We start from the raw sequence: 14339 nt of genomic DNA on the forward strand, positions 1-14339 counted from the left end.
ACGTCACATAAGGATGTGTTCGGCCGGCAACATATATAAAAACTACGTCGATTATACTCGTCGTGTCAATAATACAATTGTTTTACCACGCTGATTCAATGCCATACTGTTTTCTCAAATAAGCTCTTCGGCTATTAAAGAAAACGTAAATTTCATGGCGAACATTTGTAAACTATCCCCAAGTAGATCTGATCGAAATTGGAATTTATACAAATATTTATTCTCGTGTTGCCCGCCACTGTCACCCTTGAGTAACCAGAAACGGATATACAGTAAAAACTAGGCTAACTCATCCTAATCCTTGCACAAACCCTCCAGAATTTCTTTATTGAAGATCAGCAATTATTGCGCAGCTCATATTATACAGTTTAAGAATGAGATTTCCTTGTTCTAAAGGAATGAAAATAACACTGCCTTAATCTCAGTCGATTAAGGCAGTGTCTGGGATGCTCCCGGTGCCCGTGCCTGGTGCTCGTGCACCAGGCACGGCCGATAGTGTACGTTTAATTGTTCTTTTAGTGTAAATAACGGAATAAAATGTAAGACATAGTATGCAGATCTTTTTCCAGATGTCTTTTTTTTTCCTAAAGAAAACTAAGATATTGCGAATTTTGCTTAACAAGTACATTAATTATTAACTTTTTGTCGTTATTATTGTTATAATTAAAAGAATTACATCTTGTTTTTTTTGCTTATGTACAAAACATAGTCTAATAACCACAGTTCGTTGCCCCTAAATCATCACAACATAACCAGTTTACTCATGTCATCGCCCCTAAATCAACAAAAACAACCAGTGTATTATTGTAAATAATTCTATCTTATGATTTCTCAGCAATGGTAAGACATTTTTAAGACTCAAACCTTCGTAAGAAGGTATGATGTATACGAACTGATCGACCGGGCTTCACAACAAAAACATGGCCACATGAGTTGGATTATTCCGGTAATATTGAACTACTGTTCATTGTTATTAGTTTAACAATACTGTTATGGAATGTCATAAGAGTTAGGGAATGTCATAAGAGTTAGGGAATGTCATAAAGAGTTAGGGAATGTCATAAGAGTAGTCACAGGGCAACCAAAGATACCCAGCTTCTGGGTACGGGATCTTTGCCCGAAACGCTATGCGTGCTAGTGGCTTTACAATAATAATAATAATTGATTTAGGAAAAATATATACATAGATGCAGAGTTACAGTACAAACATTCTGTTTGATTTATAGATAGAGGTAGTACATACAATACCTAAAGCCACTAGTACGCATAGCGTTTCGGGCAAGATTGTAAAATCATCATTATTCCTATTTTCTCTCTTAACCCCCAGTGTACCATCTCGTATATTAATAAATAAATAACCAGGTTTTTTTATGCGGCTGTGCTGAAAGCCTGACGTAAAATAAATCATTGTGTCGGAGAACAGGAAGCTACAAATTAGGCTTATATTGAGGTTCCCCCCTCCCCCCTTTCCCCCCAATTACAGGTCTGTCTAATTACCACAAGCTACCACAAGCTACACAAGCTTCACAAAGCTTCCTGGCAATACGTTAGTAATGAATAAATATGATATGTTAGGCTGACCTAACCTAATCAAACCTAACCAAATCTAACCTAACCAAATCTAACCTAACCAAATCTAACCTAGCTTAACCAAACCTAACCTAACCGATGCTTGGATCGTCGACTTGATTTGGTGTCACCATTTCTTTATTTTCGTCTAATTTCTTTATAAAGAGATACTTTTTCAGATTAAAATTATGTTTTTTCGTGTTGTACATTCAGTACCAACATTATAATGAGTAAATATATCTTATTTATTCATTACTAACATATTGCCAGGAAGCTATGTGAAGCTTGTGTAGCTTGTGGTAGCTTGTAATTAGACAGACCGCCAATTACTGGTGGAGTAAATCAGCCTAGCCTACTTCTTCCTAGCATAACCTAGCCAACACTAGCCAAGCCTAGTCTACCCTTGCCTAGCCTAGCAAACAGCCCTTGAACCCCCTACTGTTAAGACTCTGCTCTCTGATTGTACCTATGACACCTATTATTAATTTCCTTCTGTATCTTTAGCTCCAGTATGTTGTTATATTATGCTGTGCAAATTTGGGACCTGGCCCTCTAGTATCTTACATATATGTATTATTTGATACCATTCTTGTGTCCTGTCCAGAGAGTACATTTTGAGAGCTTTGAGACGGTCTCAATTATTTAGATGTTTTATCATTTATATGTTTGCTGTTTATGGTCTCTTTATTTCCTCTAATTCAGAGATTTCTCCTGTTCAGAAAGGGGGAGTCAGTACCGAGCAATACTCAAGATGGGACAGCACCAGTTATTTGAATAGTATTAGCATTACTGTGGGTGGGGTCTTTGAATTTTAACATTCTCATAAACCATTCCATTATTTTTCTGGCCGCCTCTATATTTGCTCGGTTATGTTCACAAAGTGTGAGGTCGTCAGACGTCGTAATTCTCAGATCTCTTGCATGTTTTTTCCTTCTTAGAGTAGGTCTGATCGTCCTGTGTTCCTTGTTTCATTTAATTTCCTCGTTTCTACCATACTTCAGCACCTGTAACTTATCACTGTTAAAATCATGTTATTTCTGTTTTTTCAATGTCTCCTACAGTGCCAATTTTCTTGTGTCTTCTGTATCATCTTTAGAGTTTCATTGTTCAAATGTGTTATAAAATACATGCACCACCATCTTAGTGGTGCATATATGCATTCTACCTTGCATTTATATGCAAGGTAGAAAAATATGCATGAAAAATATATATGAAAAATATGCATTTTTGTTTTTTTATAATTAATCTAAACTGATGCTATTGTATATCTGTTAATAATTTATTTTTGTTTTTTTTAGGTAAAATTTAAATCAGACAACATTATCAATTGCAACATTACAACATTGTCAACAATTCTATCTGAGAGAACATTACAGCAATGGCTTCCAGTAATTCAAGTAAGTTACATTATAATTGTGATTTGTTTATAATATATACTTTAAATTTTATTTTTGTATGTTATTAATTTTATTTGGGTGTAAGTTCATATTATCATTAGATATAGAGTATAAAATCTTAATTTTGTTTTGTCAATTTTGTCTGTTAAAATTGCATATCTATTTCAAACTTTATTAATACCACAAAATGTTAGTTAAGTTGAATATTAATTTAATGTTATTGGAAGATCAAAAAACTTAGTAAAATAAGTATTTGAGTCCCAATTCAATTATTTGCAGTTCACAAATATGCAATTTTGATTTACATTGAAAATTCCAGATTATTCTTCTCTTATTTAAACATTAAATTTGGTTTACTTGTGTAATTAATAAAATCTGGTGCTGTACAGGTTCTCAATAATACAATCACAATTCTCCGCTCAGTCTTCTGTAGCACTGTACTGCTTTGTGGTCTTTCATTATGCTGCTACTGTGTTTTTTGTACCACTGTATTACATTTTAAACATTTTACTCTTTTTTTTATGATTGCCCAGATTATCTTTATTTACAGGCCAGAAGAAACCTTTCCAGCGGTGTTGTCCCATCTGCAGTAATGTCATTAGTGTTCGTCGACATTTCTGCAACTGTGGACACAGCTTTATAGATGAAAAGCGTAAGGGTGATGTAGAGCGGGAGGATAAATATAAGGAAATGGGTCGAAGAGCTGCTAAGCATCAAAACCTTTGCAGATCATTTAAAGCCATGAAAAAATCTGTAAGTATTTCATGCATTCTGTTATTTCTTCAATTAGAATTGTATCATATTGTATTAATATCCATTCTGTTAGGTTTTAAATTTTCCCACAAATAAACAGATTTTAAGCCATTTGATAATTAATTAGTATTAACATTTTCAATTTTGGTGTATACTGTACTTATTGATGTTAATAATAAAGTAATGTGCATTATATAAGTATTTTTGTGTTATTTTATATTTTTTTAATTTCCATTAGTTATGTAATTATACTTTAATGATATAACTATCAGTAGGTCTCTTAAACTAGGTAAGAAAAGTACATCTTAAGCTACTTCGGTACTTCTGCACTTTTGCAGATGTACCCAATGCTGTATGAGGGAGGGATGCTGTCTGTTTCAGAAGCTTATGGTTATCCCATCTTATATTCTGTAATCATAAAGTTAATCTCTTTTTTTTTTATAATTGAAGCCATATCTCTTGAACACTGTGTTCAAATTAACACTAAAAATATTTGTTATATTTGTAACTATTTTGTTGTATTGCAGGTCTCTAAGCTACAAGGTGGTGGTTATCAAGTTGCTGTCATCTATTTTAAGGTCTTGAGGTTATCTTGAGATGATTTCGGGGCTTTAGTGTCCCCGCGGCCCGATCTTCGACCAGGCCTCCACCCCCCAGGAAGCAGCCCGTGACAGCTGACTAACACCCAGGTACCTATTTACTGCTAGGTAACAAGGGCATTCAGGGTGAAAGAAACTTTGCCCATTTGTTTCTGCCTCGTGCGGGAATCGAACCCGCGCCACAGAATTACGAGTCCTGCACGCTATCCACCAGGCTACGAGGCCCACGAGGTCGGCAATAGAAATACCACAAAGGGCATGCTACCAGGAAGTGGTCTGTCAAGCAAAAATGTTAATAATCTCACCGAATTGTTTTATCTTGGTAATTATTATTATTATTATTTTGCATAAGCTAACATTGAAAATCATAAAACCTGCATGTTCCTTTGTGTTGGCAATAATGAAAAGCATTTACATAGTACAGTAGTTTAGTTCATATATTATGCATCCCATATCCATGTTGTTAGCGGTAGTGGAAATGGTTGCAGAGGCACATAATTAATTGGCTCCGGGATTGAACCAAGCAATTCATTTTAGCTAAGCAAGTTTCAATCTTGATGACCTAATTACATAATTCCATGCACATCACCACATTGACAAGGGGCTCGAGACCGACCATGAGTACAGATTTTAAATTAAGCAACTGACATGTGTGGAGAGCTAGTGTCACAATTGATATGTTTATCTTGCACACTGCCTCCATCCAGTGGACAGCGGTGGATAGGTTACAATCACTTAGTTACTACATACAGTTAGCAAACTGGTGATATTTGACCAAGATTTCTGGCAGCAGATCATTTTGAATGAAATATTTCCTCATGTCTTGAACATTTGTTATAGAATTATCCGAATTCACATATCTTTTTTCACTCCATCACATAGTGGAGGAGGGTGTGCAAATAATTTTGACACACTTTACTTTGCATCAGGTCTATATCATCAGATAATGAGACTTCCTTTACATATGGGTACCAAAATTCCCATAATGACATAGTTAATCATTGCTGCCAAATTTCACATTTCAGTGTTTCTTTCAATTAAAGTTTTTTGGAGGACATATTTTGTAATGATGATACCATATTAAATTTACGCATGTTTCTTAATTTTCAGCATACATGCAGGACAATGGATCAAGTGTCAACAAGATACCAACAAATAATATAGATGCCCAAGAAGATATCAACATCAGTGAGGCAAAAGAAAAGAATGGGGAGCAAGAGCTTAAGTTAAAGAAAATGAAGAAAAAACGAAGACTGTCCGAAGATTCAACTATTAAAGGTAATAAAAACTCATTCTTCGTTTTTTAAATTCAAAGCAAAACTTGTATATATTTTAGACAAGTTTTTAGGTTCCACAATTACATTACTGATTTGTTGCATAAAGTAGTTGTATTTTATACAGCTGATGAGTCACAATAATGTTGCTGAAGAATGTTGTCCTAACCACACACAAAAAGATGAAAATACAAAGACGTTTCGGTCCGTTCTGAACCACTATTAATTCAATTGTTAGTTGTATTATACTTGACTGCTGATATAATTTATTTCATGTATTCCAGTTCACAGTAATATTAAAATTAACATCAGAGCCTGACGGCTCAGTGGACAGTGCTCTGGGTTTGTAATCCTAAGGGTCAAGGTTCTATTTTTATTAGATGCTGAAACAAATGGGCAGTTTCTTTTGCCCTGATGCACCTATTCACCTAACAGTAAATAGGTACTTGGGAGTTAGACAGCTGATATGAGCTGCTTACTGGGAATGTGAGTGTTAAAATTAGGATTAAGGACTTGCCCAAAAAGCTATGCATGCTAGTGTCTGTTCAAGAATGTAAGAAATCTTTTATATATATATATACATACACATATATATATGTCGTACCTAGTAGCCAGAACTCACTTCTTGCCCTACTATGCAATCCCCGATTTGCCTAATAGGCCGATTGATTTACTTTATTTTCAATAAATTGTTTCCAATTAGTTTATTTGAATTATTATTATTATATTATATTAGGAACATAAATTATTGACTTAGTTGTGTGAGTATAGGTTACGTTTAGATAGGTTAGGTAAGGTTGGTTAGGTTCGGTCATATATCTACGTTAGTTTTAACTCAAATTTCAAAAAATTAACTTATAAATAATGAAATGGAATGATTTATCATTTCATAAGAAAAAAATGAGAAAAATACATAAATTCAGGAAAACTTGGATTATTAGGCAAATCGGGCCTTGCATAGTAGGCCGAGTATGACGTTCTGGCTACTAGGTACAACATACATATATATATATATATATATATATATATATATATATATATATATATATATGTCGTACCTAGTAGCCAGAACGCACTTCTCAGCCTACTATGCAAGGCCCGATTTGCCTGATAAGCCAAGTTTTCATGAATTAATGTTTTTTCGACTACCTAACCTACCTAACCTAACCTAACCTAACCTAACTTTTTCGGCTACATAACCCAACCTAGCCTATAAAGATAGGTTAGGTTAGGTTAGGTAGGGTTGGTTAGGTTCGGTCATATATCTAAGTTAATTTTACCTCCAATAAAACAAAATTGGCCTCATACATAATGAAATGGGTAGCTTTATCATTTTATAAGAAAAAAATTAGAGAAAATATATTATTTCAGGATAACTTGGCTTATTAGGCAAATCGGGCCTTGCATAGTAGGCTGAGAAGTGTGTTCTGGCTATTAGGTACGACATATATATATATATATATATATATATATATATATATATATATATATATATATATATATATATATATATATATATATATATATATATATGTCGTACCTAGTAGCCAGAACTCACTTTTTGGCCTACTATGCAAGGCCCGATTTGCCTAATAAGCCAATTTTTCCTGAATTAATATATTTTTTCTAATTTTTTTCTTATGAAATGATAAAGCTAACCCATTTCATTATGTATGAGGTCAATTTTTTTTTATTGGAGTTAAAATTAACGTAGATATATGACCGAACCTAACCAACCCTACCTAACCTAACCTATCTTTATAGGTTAAGTTTGGTTAGGTAGCCGAAAAAGTTAGGTTAGGTTAGGTTAGGTAGGTTAGGTAGTCGAAAAACAATTAATTCATGAAAACTTGGCTTTTTAGGCAAATCGGGCCTTGCATAGTAGGCTGAGAAGTGCGTTCTGGCTACTAGGTACAACATATAAATATATATATATAAATATATATATATATTTCATTTATTTATTTATTTATATACAAGAAGGTACATTGGGTTTGTGAGAATACATAGCATAGTATTTACAATTTTGTAAAGCCACTAGTATGCGCAGCGTTTCAGGCAGGTCATTTATCTAATAGATAATTTTAATTAGGTAAATTCTAGCAGAATTAATAAAATAACATTGCAAGAAAAAAAATGAGATGAGAGAGAATAGTAGGTATATTAAAGCCCATTGGTATATTAAAGCTCTGATTGATTACACTGACAGCTTGATTGGTAATTTAAACAAGATTAATAGACACCATACAGCAGATTGACAGCACATATAAGAAGACAGCAATGATAACAATGGTAAAGATTTTTCAATATTTTGACATTACACTTGTCAATGATACAGGTCTATAATTGAGTGGGTCTTCTCTGCTGTCACTTTTGTAGATTTGAAGTATTGTGTTTGTGTGTGTAGCATGTGCATTAATTCAAGTAGAGAGGCTTTGTGTGTTATCTGTAGCTGCAGCTGTAGAGAAACACAATTTTTGTTTAATGAGGATATATATTTTATTCAGGTTTTCCTTATTTTCAGTTCACATTCAGGAAAATCAAAAGAGGAAGATCAGGGAAGCGAAAGACAAGAATGTAGAGCAAGAGGATAAGTCCTTGAAAAAAATGAAGAAACACCGACTTTCTCAAGATACAACTGTGACAGGTAATCAAAACTCATTCTTCGATTTCTAAGCAAAACTTGTACTCACCTAGTTGTGTTTGCAGGGGTTGAGGATTGGCTCTATGGTCCTGTGTTTCAATTGTCAATCAACTGGTGTATATATTCTTGGGCCATTCCTCCAGTTTGTCCAGTTTTAGTTATAAATTTTAAAGATTTAAAAATTGTAAAGTAATATAAACTTAATGGTAATTTAAGTAATGAAAACTTATTGGAACTTAAAGTAAAAATGAACTAGAATAATTAATAACAATGGATGACCAATAAAAGTCAAAAAGCAATTATGAAATCTATAAAATTAATAGCTTACTTACTATAATATAATAAGTACACTATAGTTTAATATTAAAGTTACACTAAAACACTAAAACAAAATGTGGTAGATTAAATTGAGATACACTCAGGTACACTGGATGATAAAGTTTATACTAGAGGACACAGGCAAAGCCAGTGTACTATGGAACAAGGAAGTAAAAAAAGAAAAAAAGAGACAATAATAAAGAAGACCCATTTTTTTTTTTTAAGTTAAAACCTTTTGGAAGGAAAGGCAGAGCTAAAGTACACATTGGTAGTTAAATGAGGTTATAATTTGAACTCTGGTTATTCAGCAGCTATCCCACAGTCATTCAGGAGATTTGAGGTGAGCTTCAGTTGTTATAAAATAGGTTTTTCCAGTGTCAGTCCCCCTAGCTATAATTGTATTGTCTCCCACAAAACAATGTTTAATTACAGGGGAATTTTTCCAGAAACCCCGCAGTTTAAATAAGAGATTTTGTCTGAACCTGGTCAGACATTTATTCACATAAACATTTGATTTACTAGAGACTGCAGATTTGAAAAGGTCTGACTTGCGGAAGCAGCTATCTAGTTTAACTCAAATTCTCCTGTTATTTATACCCTCCTGTTGATTTGATACCCACTCTATAAGCTGATTTGATGTCACTAGTTTTGATTGAATATTTTGATCATATCTTGGATATTTTGATCTTTGGGGAATATATTTCAATATTTGGATCATACCTTGGATCATTTGGTCTTGGGGGAAAGACCATCATGCATTCATTCATTAATTCATGATGGTCTTGGGAGAAGTTTGTGAATGAATGAATGGAGGTTTTGGGGAGGCTTCAAGTGTGCTTTTTGGACCTGGCGAGTCTTTGGTTCCTGTCCCATCTCAAGAATATCTGATCATATATTCAAAGCTCTTTTTGTTATTTGGCAGTCTACCAGCTGTCAACTATTTGTTGTGATGTGTTTTGTTAATATATATTTTGTTTAGAATATACTGTATGGAAACCAGGGATACAAATATTGTATAGCTACAAATATAAAAAAAAATAATTTAAATATAAAGTACTTGTTATATATTCTCAAATAATTATTATATAAGTGTGCCAATGAATTGATGTGTGCTGTATTTGCAGAGCATCAAATCATGTAGATGGTAGGGCAAGTACCTTGAGGTGCTTCCGGGGCTTAGCGTCCCCGCGGCTCGGTCGTCGACCAGGCCTCCTGGTTGCTGGACTGATCAATCAGGCTGTTGGATGCGGCTGCTCGCAGCCTGATGTATGAGTCACAGCCTGGTTGATCAGGTATCCTTTGGAGGTGCTTATCCAGTTCTCTTGAACACTCTGAGGGGTTTGCCAGTTATGCCCCTTATGTGTAGCGGAAGCGTGTTGAACAGTCTCAGGCCTCTGATGTTGATAGAGTTCTCTCTCAGAGTACCTGTTGCACTTCTGCTTTTCAATGGGGGTATTCTGCACATCCTGCCATGTCTTCTGGTCTCATGTGATGTTATTTCTGTGTGCAGGTTTGGGACCAGCCCCTCTAATATTTTCCACGTGTAAATTATTATGTATCTCTCCCGCCTGTGCTCAAGGGAGTACAGATTTAGGCTCTTTAGTCGGTCCCAGTAATTTAGATGTGTTACTTTTTTTTACTGAGTAATAATTTTTACTGATGGTTTACTGAGTGGATTCTAGCAGTAAAGGTTTTCTGCACGCTCTTCAGGTCAGCAATTTCTCCAGCTTTGAAAGGGGCTGTCATTGTGCAGCAGTACTCCACTCTAGAGAGCACAAGCATTTTGAAAAGTATCATCATCGGTATAGGATCTCTAGTGTGAAAAGTTCTTGTTATCCAACCTGTCATTTTTCTTGCAGTTGTGACGGCTACTTTATTATGTTCTTTAAAGGTAAAGTCTTCAGACATGAGTACACCCTGATCCTTGACATTGCCTTTTCGTTCTATGTTATGATTTGCTCGAGTTTTTTACGTGGTTGCCGTTTTTATATTTTCATTTTGTCCATAGCGCATGAGCTGGAACTAATCTTCGTTAAACACCATATTATTTTCTGTAGCCCATAGAAAGACCTGATCTACATCTGATTGGAGGTTTGCTGTGTCCTCTATGTTGCCTACTCTCATGAAGATCCTAGTGTCATCTGCAAAGGATGATACAGTGCTATAGGTTGTGTTCTTGTCTATGTCCGATATGAGGATGAGAAAAAGTACTGGAGCAAACACAGTACCCTGGGGGACTGAGCTCTTCACGGTTGATGGGCTGGATTTTATTTTGTTGACTATTACACATTGTGTTCTGTTAGTCAGGAAATTGTAGATCCATCTACCTATTTTTCCGGTAATTCCTTTTGAACGCATTTTATGTGCAATAACACCATGGTCATTTATCAAAAGCTTTTGCGAAATCTTTGTAAATTACATCAGCATTTTGTTTGTCTTCCATAGCATCTAATGCCATATCATAGTGGTCCAGCAACTGAGACAGGCAAGAGCGCCCTGTTCTGAAACCATGTTGTCCGGGGTTATGCAGATGCTGTGATTCCATGTATTTTGTGATCTTACTTCTTAGCACTCTCTCAAAATTTTTTATGATGTGCGATGTTAGTGCTATCGGTCTAATTTTTTGCCTCTGCCTTATTTCCTCCTTTATGAAGTGGTGCTATCTCTGCTGTTTTTAGTATATCAGGGATAACGCCAGTATCTAGGCTTTGTCTCCACATAATGTGGAGGGCCTGTGATAGTGGTTTTTTACAGTTCTTGATGAATATGGAGTTCCAAGAATCCGGGCCTGGTGCAGAGTGCATAGGCATACTGTTTATGGCTTCTTCAAAATCCAGTGGGGATAGGGTGACGTCTGATATATGATTTGATGTTGGTATCATATCCATGAAAAACTCATTTTGGTTAGAAATCTTTAGTGCGTTTAATGGCTCGCAGAAAACAGTCGTATTGCTTCCTCAGTAGCTCGCTCATTTCTTTGTTGTCATCGGTGAAAGTTCCATCTCCCTTTCGCAGGGGCCCGATACTAGATGTGGTTTTTGATCTTGATTTTGCATAGGAGAAAAAATATTTCGGATTCCTCTTTATTTCACTGATGGCCTTTTGCTCTCTTTGCCTCTCCCGGGTTTTGTATGATTCTTGTAGCTTGAGTTCAATTGTTTCTATTTCTCTACATAACCTTCTTCGCCGTTCTTGAGATAGGGTGCGACTCAAGTTGTTCCGCGATTCGCTTTCTTTGCCTATATAGGGAACGACGTTCTCGTTCCAATCTGCATCTCTTCCTCTTTTTTCTTAGGGGTATGCGGTTTAAACATATTTTTAGTGCTACTGAGCTTATTTTTTCCAGGCACTGGTTCAGATATGCATTTTCTAGCTGTTCTTCCCAGTTTATTTCTGTGCAGACCTTGTTTATTTGCTCCCAGTTTATCTGTTTATTATTGAAGTTGAATTTGCTGAAATCTCCTCCACCGGGAATCTGGACTGGTTTTGAAGGTCTATTCCCCATGGTTGTCATAACTTCAATTAAGTTGTGATCTGAGTAACAGGTATTTGTAATCATTATGTTCCTGATCAATTCATCATTATTAGTGAAAATTTTGGTCCAGCGTGTTCTTTATAGTTGGTTTTTTTATTTGCTGGTTTAAGGCAAACCTGTCGCACATCTGTAGCAGGTCATTTGCATGTGCCTGTTCATTTAGGCTACTTCCTGGTATTCTTTCTGATATTACTGTATTAGCCAGGTGCTTCCATTTCAGGTGCCGTAGGTTGAAGTCCCCAAGCAGGATGATGTTCGGAGCTGGATTTGTGAGGTTTTCCAAGCAGTGTTCTATTTTCATTAGTTGGTGTTTAAACTGCTGAGGGTTTGCCTCTGGTGACTTATATACAAAGACAATAAGTACATTTAGGATCTCTATTTTGATTATCAGCACTTCCACCATATCATTTGAGGTGTTTAGCAGCTCAGTACAGATGAGTGTGTCTTTGATGTAGAGGCTGACCCCACCCTGAAGCCGGTGTTTCCTATCACATTTGAAAAGATTGTACTCTGAGATCCATATTTCACCATCATGGTAGTCCGGCATTCCGGCAATATTTCTTATAGTCGCTGGGAGGACGTTGAACAACCGCGGACCTCTGATGTTTATACAGTGCTCTGATTGTGCCTATGGCACCTCTACACTATTTGGAAGAATACACACACACTGGGTACTGGGGTGGGCCTACCTCCAAATGGCCCCTTGGTAAAAGTAAACCAATTTTAACTCAAATAATCTATGCTAGGATTCTTGGAAACCATTGTGGCACCACAATTGCCCTTCTTGGTCTCTGTCTACCGATTGTTGTAATGCCTGGTGGCCTCTGTCTACAGACTACTATGGTTCCAAATTTCTGTGATTTTGGTGTTTTGTTTTTTGCAAGAAATAAATATTTATTATATATGTTATGTTTTCCACATTTTCAGCACATCAGTGTCTACTTACTGCTGAAGCAAGTACCTTCATCAGGGTTCCCAAAGATCATATCTTAGAAGGGTCGAAGACGTCCATTATTTTGAAGCCATCAAATAGAAAAGAAGAAAGAAATAATTTGAAGATAGTCAAGAAGGAAGATGTATCTGTTGGAAGAGGGCAAGTCATGATGGTTCAGAAGAAAATAACGCACAATTTGTCTGATAGCAGATAATAAACTATTTTTTGATAATGTAATTGAGTCAGAGGTGACTCCCATCAATCTTACTTCCTTTACAAAACAATATAATTTCTATGAAAAAATTCCTAAGTATTTATGTAACATATATGATATATTTTTTTAATAAAATCAATAAACTTGTGTTTAAAGTCAGTAGTCCATATATTAATTTATCAATCCATCCTTGTGCAGTATGTGCAGTACCACAGCCTGGGTGTGGTACTGCACATACTGCACATGTGTGCTTCTCTCAGAAGTTCCTGTTGCACCTCTGCTTTTCAACGGGGGTATTCTGCACATCCTGTCATACCTTCTTGTTTCATGTGATGTTATTTACGTGTGCAGGTTATTTCTGTGTGATGGTTGTAATTTCAGATTTTTGTTGATTAATTTGGAGTAGGGGTAATTAAGGGTGGTGGGTCCCCAAGCACAGTTATATATATATATATATATATATATATATATATATATATATATATATATATATATATATATATATATATATATATATATATTAGTATACTTTGGTAGCAGTCTTTCCTTTAGACATATTATTAAATATGACCGGAAAAGTAAGATTAATAATTCTAACACGAATTTTCTCAATATTTCTTATGTTTCTTTTCACTGTTGATGGTAACTGAAAAATCAATTCTCCAAAATTCATTTTTATTTCTAGTCTGACGCGATACTTGAACGCGTTTTGTAATAACTTACTACATTTTCAAAGAATTTTAGTTTACACACACACAACTATAACCTGCAAACACTAAACAGAGTTCTTACTTATGCTATGATTTAAACAGCTTTCATTTTATACCCGCATATCACCTCACCCAAAATGACGAGGTCGTGCAATGCGTGGGAGGAGGAAAGGAAGGCTGGTAGAGCAATTTGGGAGGCTGTGCGGACACTAAGGCCGCTGAGTCTTACAGGAAGGGTTGCTTGCTCCCACTGAGAGTCGTCCAATGGCAGGTTAAGGACTTTCACCAGCATGGACCTCAGAAGGGTGTCATACACATTTAACTTAGGGCTGCTGTAGGATGGAGAACATCTCAGAAAGTAGGTCAACTTAGGGAGAGACAGGCATCTTGTG

General features: G+C 35.5%; 1 protein-coding gene across 2 annotated transcripts; it reads left to right on the forward strand.

Moving 5' to 3' along the window:
• Window positions 1-797: 797 nt before the first annotated feature.
• Window positions 798-13396, forward strand: LOC138358551 (glutamic acid-rich protein-like). Of its 2 annotated transcripts, XM_069316557.1 has the most exons (7): window positions 798-946; window positions 2868-2966; window positions 3517-3719; window positions 4247-4408; window positions 5429-5596; window positions 8117-8239; window positions 13017-13396. In XM_069316557.1, exons 5-7 carry the CDS (start codon window positions 5434-5436, stop codon window positions 13235-13237), a joined length of 507 nt encoding a protein of 168 aa, XP_069172658.1. In that variant the 5' UTR covers window positions 798-946; window positions 2868-2966; window positions 3517-3719; window positions 4247-4408; window positions 5429-5433; the 3' UTR covers window positions 13238-13396. The 2 variants fall into 2 exon arrangements, with proteins under 2 accessions (XP_069172658.1, XP_069172657.1); XM_069316556.1 differs by lacking the exons at window positions 798-946; window positions 2868-2966; window positions 3517-3719; window positions 4247-4408 and adding an exon at window positions 4416-4640.
• Window positions 13397-14339: the final 943 nt, after the last annotated feature.

This window comes from Procambarus clarkii, chromosome 84 (assembly GCF_040958095.1).
Source record: "Procambarus clarkii isolate CNS0578487 chromosome 84, FALCON_Pclarkii_2.0, whole genome shotgun sequence".
Lineage (NCBI taxonomy): Eukaryota > Metazoa > Arthropoda > Malacostraca > Decapoda > Cambaridae > Procambarus > Procambarus clarkii.